Source organism: Homalodisca vitripennis, unplaced genomic scaffold, assembly GCF_021130785.1.
Source record: "Homalodisca vitripennis isolate AUS2020 unplaced genomic scaffold, UT_GWSS_2.1 ScUCBcl_613;HRSCAF=3010, whole genome shotgun sequence".
Classification (NCBI taxonomy): domain Eukaryota; kingdom Metazoa; phylum Arthropoda; class Insecta; order Hemiptera; family Cicadellidae; genus Homalodisca; species Homalodisca vitripennis.
In genome coordinates, this window is record NW_025776771.1 from 91,573 (window position 1) to 99,152 (window position 7,580).

The 7,580-nt window shown below is 43.3% G+C and overlaps 1 protein-coding gene and 1 non-coding gene across 2 annotated transcripts; one reads left to right on the top strand and one right to left on the bottom strand.

The window, feature by feature from the left end:
• The first annotated feature begins 6,058 nt into the window (after positions 1 to 6,058).
• Positions 6,059 to 6,412, top strand: LOC124370895 (putative exonuclease GOR). The gene has a single exon (XM_046829198.1). The coding sequence runs from the start codon at positions 6,059 to 6,061 to the stop codon at positions 6,410 to 6,412; it is 354 nt and encodes a 117-aa protein (XP_046685154.1).
• Positions 6,413 to 6,955: 543 nt separating this feature from the next.
• Trnak-cuu lies at positions 6,956 to 7,028 on the bottom strand. Its single transcript has one exon. It is a non-coding gene; the product is annotated as a tRNA-Lys (tRNA).
• Between the last annotated feature and the right edge of the window lie 552 nt (positions 7,029 to 7,580).

A 7,580-nucleotide genomic window follows, 5' to 3' on the forward strand; every position in this document is an offset into this window, starting at 1 on the left:
ATACCTTCTTTGTTGCAAATTCAATCATTGTACCAAACTTCAGGTGGAAATCGTTGCCCATAATGCAGCAATCTCCTACTCCTCTAGCCACAAACACAGGGAACGTCATTACACAATTGGTTGGGAGCCCCTTCTGACGGAATCACTCGCTCCCTGGTTTAGCGATTCCCTTTCTCGTTTCCCTGATTCCCTGAACGGCAAGCCACAGCATAGTGACCTGGACGGTTACACTGATAGCAGATAACTCTTCCGGTGGCTGTCCTTCCTCTTCCGGGTTGGCGGTAACTACCTCTACCTCTTCCTTGGTTCCATCCATCCAGTGGACTCTCCTCTCAGCGCTGTCCCGGTTGACTGCTCTCTCCCTCTAGTCACGTTTCCGGTCTTCTCGTTCGCCCTCGACCGCTGTTGGTTCTCTCGCTGCTCCATTAGCTGCATTCCAGGCTTCGCAAATTCGGATGCAAGGTTCTCTATTTTGTTTATCAGAGTTCTCACTGTAGTCCCTTCTCCAACGATATTGGTAACGGCTGATCCTAAACTGTTGGCTCGTTAAGGTTCAGTCATTAAATGATCCACTCTGTGCCGGCCATAAATCTAGCGGTCTCTATTTTTCTGATGTTTGGTCATCAAATTTGCCAACGAGTCGTTTGTCATCACCATAACTTTCTCTAGCAAGGATGGCTTCAATCCGCTCAATACTTATTTTATCTTGCTTCTTTCCAACATATCGCAATCTACTTTATGACACTGGTTTAGCACATCTTGCACATACGCTTCGACCGGCTCCATCTCACCTTGCATTCTCATGCGTAGTCGATATTCTACCTGCTCCTCCCAGGCTATTCCTTGGAAAGTCTCTTTAAGGCCGTCCCTGATTTGTGCCCACGTTAGGCTGTCTCCCATCGTTCCATCCATGTTCTCATACCATTTAAGTGATCTAGCAGCTTCTAGGTAACAAGGCAAGGTAACCTTCTTCTTGTTCTCATTCCATCCATTGGCTTTGGCAACTCGAATGCGTCAGATACTCTTCAACGTTCTCTTCAATACCCCCTCTGAACCCCCCTGGAATGATGGTGAGCCCTCTTGCTTCTGCCATGGTGCCGTCGCTTTCTTCTTCTGCCTGAGCCTCCGATGCAGCCGAACCTGGTCTAATAGCAGCTTCTTCAATAAAGATTTCTTCCGACTCCTCCTCCTGAAGTGATGTCTCGGCTTCACTACCGGTCATTGGTCTTTGCGCGCAGTCGTACTCTGGGCTACTTTGTGCTGTCCAGCATTCCTCAACGATGGGCGGTTCTTCCTGTACCGTGTCTAAGCTCCGAAACTCCTCTTCATGACGCGCCTCGTTTCTACTTTGGCTCCTCGTCTTGACCTTCAACCTCACAGCAGGAAACATCCACGCACTCTTTATACTTCCAATATCAACACAGAAAATTTTCAACAATTTCACTAAACTCGGTACACTTTTCTCACTACCAGCATTACAATTCTACCACTATTTTCAATAACTTTAAGTTGTTTCCACGATATTAAGAAGGAAAAAAAAACAAAACACAATGTTTCATCCCACTACTACTAACACAAAACTCCACTACACAAATAAATTCCATGCACTATAACCACTAAAACTTTTCTTTCAAAAATCGCCACCTCCGTTTTACACGTTTTCTTCTTTTCCTTTCCAGAGCATACAATTTGTCAAACCAACTGTTTTCAACTATTAAAAACAATATCTCTGAAAATATTATATACTCATATCTCCCTCTCCGCATATTAAACCATGAATACCATAAATACCCACAAATTTATTAATTATGGCCAAAATTTCAACCTACACCACACTAAAACTACTTAAATTACCTAGAAAAACATGGAAATTCAAAACTGTTATTAATCTAATTTTAGGTCTTGGACGGGTTGAAATATTTTCTTTCTTTTTGTACACTCTTCTTTACCTCATTACTATAGTCTAACTCTTCTCCATCTGGCCAAGGCGTCCTTATTGATCCGATCTTATTAATTTAATCTAAGGTTGGTCTACAGAAAAGGAAAACAAATATACGTACAGCACCTCTTACCACCCATGTCCTCGGTCCTTACGTGGGTCTAGCTTACCCGGCGCCTCCACCAAATTTGTGACGTATACCGCCACAGGTGGGTGAAAGTTTGACTCACTTGGCTGGTGTGCTGAGGTCCACCTCAACACGACGGGTGATGACCGGGGGGGGGTGTTGTGGAAGGAACAAACACTTCAACTGCTGTATAACCGATTTTTAATACAAATATAGCCGCTAACTGGCTCCAGACGCGACCACACTCCTATCTAACTCGCAGATCACCCCTAACCGACACATTTGTGACGTACAGAAAGCGCGAGCCCGAACTAATGACCCGACCGGGGAAGGCGGCTCACATAGGACCCATGGTGTGGCTCTCGCTGTCGTCTACATCCGCACCTCGCACCACACTGAATCTGCTGTCCACTCGTTCTCCACACTCCATCCCTCCTCTCGTGGCCCCGACGATGGGAGGGGGGTACCCATCGTCACAATACAATAAATATACCCACTAACAAATCACAATATGCTTAGTTTTATTCAGTAGGAGATGCTTATTCTTCGCATCAACAAGGTTTATGCGCTGATTCAAAGGGGGTACTAAAACAGCACATGGACACGGTCAAGGCGCTGAATTAGGACCCCCCTATTCCAAGGGGGTAATTATTCAGGGCATGGACACGGCCACTGCACTGATTTAGCATCCCCTTTCGAGACGTCAAAATGACGTCAGTAGCGAGGGGGTGCTATGTCTAGGGTGTGTTAATTTAAGCTCACCGGCGGCAGTACCATTGACAATGTCGTTTTTCAAGGAACGACCTTGGGCCGTGTACCTTCAATATTTACGATGACAAGGGGGAGGGATTTTTAAGGGTTCCTTTCGGCAAGAATTATGGCCTCTTTTAAAGTGACTTGAGAAATGACTCCTGTTTGAAACTGGCAATACTGTGATATTCTTACATTAGCAGATAGATATTCATGTACAACCTTCCACCCGGCTGATGATTTACCAGATACCGGATTTAAACTAATACTACGTGCGTATACATGCGCGCGCGTGCGTGTGTCGTATTCGTGTATAAACAGTAAGTACAATTCACTTTACTTCTCAATCGTTTCTCAATGCTTAACTGCTTTTAAGTTTTAAGCATACCTTGCGTTAAATGGTATATGCCTAATAACTACTGATCATCTAAATAACAATAACGTATATTACAGCACTTGAATTAGTATAACAAATGAATATGTATTTTATAGACTTAACCTTGGAATCAGGTGATGTTCCTCATCGATCGAACAAATTTTAACTTTAATTATTCAAGATATGTAATTAATTTAATGACCACTTATTATTACTGACAAAAAATATTCTTCCATAAAAAAGACTATCGGGACATCGGCGTTCTGCATAAGCTTTCCATGTAATAGTGACGATTCAATGTCACTGACGCATATTATGAAGGGAATTTGCCTCAATATTGTTCTCTAGGGAACTCCATAACTCAGCACGGTAAGTTTTAAGGTTCGATTTAACATTCGATGATCTCGGTTATTAAAGTATAAATGAATTTATTCACAAAAGCATCGCCTTAGGATATGTAGGATTCAAGTTTGTCAAGCAATGTTTTGTGTTAAACGAAGTCAAATGGTATAGAAAGCTGAAGAAACACACTTAATGTATGTTTACGACCTTTTATCCCCTCTACAACCTTACCGACAAGATTTCCTATTCCAATTATGCATTATCCATTTCTAAAACCAATCTGTTCTTCTGAGAGCTGAAAGTAGGTTGTTCTTTATCTTTTACAAAATATTTTGCATTCATGACAAAAGCAGTGTTTTTGTATAGGTTATTTTTCTCAGAATAGGCGTATCGAACCAAGCATAAAAGTATTTACTGAATACATATTTTCTGATAAGTTAAATGCACTTTTAAAGCTTTTTGGAATGAGGGATAGAGTCCTGTTTAAAAACAAAAATAATCTTATATGGTCAATTACTTCACAATATATTTAGAGCATTTTTATAAAACACAATATAATAGGTTTACATGTCATTTTTCATTTTCTGTTTAGGGGTTTTAAACGATTTGACTAACCTCAAACAAAGGTGCTATCACGAAAGGTTGCTTGTCTCTGTCTACGCGAGAGGGTTCCTTATTTAAGTGACGGAAGGAGATTTTTCATTACCGACATATGCTAAATCTGCTTCACTAAAACGTTTTATAACGTATTTACACTTTTTAATCATTTACCATAACGGTTTTTATTGTTTATGATGTCACATGACAGTTTTGTTCAAAGTGTTTTTGCAAGAGATAATTAATTTAAATCATCGTAGACTTTCGCAGTAAGGATGACATTTTAATAAATTTTTTGTTATCCAAACAAGTTTTAACTCCTCATTAAATACAGTTCTATCAATTCCTGAAAGACCCCATGTTTTTTCTCGAAATTAGGTTTCCTTTTGAGTTTCAAAACATTTCGTGTCTTTTTTGTATAGTTGTCACTATTTTAGTAGAACTGCATTTATTGCAATGTATATTTAAATAATCATTCAGATTCTGAACTCCTGTTGTTCTACAAGTTAATTCTAATTTTAAAACTATTATTATTATACGGAGTCTTTCAGGAAAGTAATCTTTCCTAGACTCGTGCTTTTTTATTGTTTAGTAATGCTCGATTCTTTTTGAATAGTTCACCACTGACCAATTAACCTCTTGCTCATACTGGTTTATTACTTCTGCATTTACTACGGACTCTAGTGTATTAGAAAAATTGTAATAACCCATCTTGTCAATAGCCGGTTTCGTTAACAATTACCCTCGTTGGAGATTCAGTTCAAATTAAAAATAAAAAAGTTAGCAAATCGGCTGTAATGAAAATTTTTTTAAACTAAATTTAAAAAAAGAAAAAAAGGATCACAAAATGAATCTGCCTTTACATTGTGTGTTTAAGACGTGTTTGCCAATTTTTAGTTTGGAAATTTGAACAGACCAATGTGTTCGCTGTTAAAACAGTTCTCGGTTTAAAACGGTGCTTTTGTACTGTCTATTTGGAAATGTACATGAAGTAATCGTAACCAATCATCATTTTATGTGTGTTTTACATATTTGAGTTAACTCACTAGCCCTTTACCGAAAAGTGGGCTCTCTAACAATTCTATTCCTTCTCCGTAGGTTAAGAGCCTGACTGTCGTATACTCGGCGTGTGTCCGGAGGCTCCGTGACTCCAGCAAGGCTCTTGTGAGACAAGACTCCGCGTGACGTTTAATCAGATTAACCTATGGTAACTTCCTGTGACACGGTTGTAGCAGTATAGGACTTCGTAGCTTCAGCGGTATGTGAATGTGCTGCAGACTCAAAGGTGGGGTTAATGGTGGGAGAGGTGGTGGTTGTTGGAGTCGTCAGGTATGATGGACTCACAGCCTTGAGAGGACTCATCAATGACACTCTTACAATTATCCCAGCCAGTAGCCGCTTGCCCCTCTTTGTTAGATGTTGGCCGAGCCTAGTGAAGAACTTTCCACCAATCCCTCCAAGATTAGCACTCTGGTGTACCTGTATTTTATTTATGTATTTACGAGGGCGATCTCATCGCTGACGGGGTGGTCTGGGTCCAGATCTTATCGGTCCGGCAGGGTGGCCACAACGTACTAAGTGTCAGCTTGCCCGGCAGCAATGTATCCCTATAATTGATGGTATATGTTACTCTGCGCACTGACTGCCTAATCATTTGTCCCAGCAATCAGCACCTCACAGAGAGGCCCAGGACCTCGGGATCACTGGTTGAGGTTGATGATGTCTAGCAATCAGGGACAAGGCATGCACAAGACGCCAACCGAGGTTGTAACGCCCCACCTCCGAGGGTTGCACCAAATGCAAAGCCCCCGTCTGGAGCGGCACCCACGGCGGCACGAACGGTCTCTTGCTGGGGTTCGTGCAGACCAAATCCTCCGACACCGGGTGTCGCCAAGTCTTCGCCCTGGACTGCGAACTCTTGTTCACCATGATGGGTCTGGAGGTGGCTCGGGTGTCCCTGGTGAACGTGGACGGATCGAGCCAGTACGACGCTCTGGTCCAGCCCGAGCACGAGATCATCGACTTCAACACGCGCTTCTCCGGAGTCACCAAGGAGGACTACGTACTGTACAAGGGGAAAACTCTGAAGCAAGCCCAGTACGACCTGCTCCACTACATCAAGAGTGACACGATCCTCGTAGGGCACGGCATCGAGAACGATCTTCGGGCGCTGAAGATTGTTCACACCTTGGTGGTAGACACAACGGCGATCTTCCCTCACGAACACGGAATCCCGTGCCGCAGGTCCTTGAAGAGCCTTGCGTCCTCCAGTGAGTCATGACCTGTATCACTGATTTGAATATTCTTCCCAAGGTATTCCTGCGCAAGGCTCTTCAAGGACCTGTGGAACGGGAGTCCGTGTTCGTGGGGAAGATCGCCGTTGTGTCTACCACCAAGGTGTGGACAATCTTCAGCGCCCCGAAGATCGTTCTCGATGCCGTACCCTACGAGGATCGTGTCACTCTTGATATAGTGGAGCAGGTCGTACTGGGCTTGCTTCAGAGTTTCCGCCTAGTACAGTACGTAGTCCTCCTTGGTGACTCCGGAGAAGCGCGTGTTGAAGTCGATGATCTCGTGCTCGGGCTGAACCAGAGCGTCGTGCTGGCTCGATCCGTCCACTTTCGCCAGGGACACCCGAGCCACCTCCAGACCCACCGTGGTGAACACGAGTTCGCAGTCCAGGGCGAATACTTGGCGGCACCCGGTTTCGGAGGGTTTGGTCTGCACGAACTCCAGCAAGGGACCGTTCGTGCCGCCGTGGGTGCTGCTCCAGATGTGGGCCTTGAATTTGGTGCAACCCTCGGAGGTGGGGCGTAACAAATGGCGCCCAACGTGGGGCTCGAACCCACGACCCTGAGATTAAGAGTCTCATGCTCTACCGACAGAGCTAGCCGGGCGAATTGCGGGAAACGGTTATCTCAAGGATTAAAATAGTCCGTGGAAAAATTCTGTCTTACCTCTTAATAAAATCCACAGGGTTTTTAAATAGCCAGAGAAGAGGGTTCCTGACGAACTTTACATCAACGGAGTCTAACGCCAACTCCCTGTAGAAGAATGTCGTACATCCTGACTGTAACTCTCATGAACAATCTTGTGGGGTCTATAGTTCAATTGGAGAAAGTACGGGTGGCAGCGTTTTAGCTGTAGAAAAGCTTAGTTGTAGAAAAATTTGAGATCCGTCCCCAGAAAATATTAAGCACTAAAAAGGGTTTGGATAAAACCAGGAAACTTTTTGAGGACAACATTCTTTAAGGGAGGCTCCACTTTAATAGTAACATTCATACCAAAGTTAGGGTGCACGGTATAGTTTTGTCATAAGGATTGAACACTGACGTGATATCAATAGCCAATATAGCATGTATTGAACAGATTGCTGACAAAATATGACACTCCGTATTTGTCACAATTATTATGTATGTACCATAAATGGTTGTTGTTTGGATATAGCC

Excerpts from the sequence above, each read along its gene's own strand:
- LOC124370895 (XM_046829198.1), top strand. The coding sequence starts at position 6,059 with ATGATGGGTCTGGAGGTGGCTCGGGTGTCCCTGGTGAACGTGGACGGA.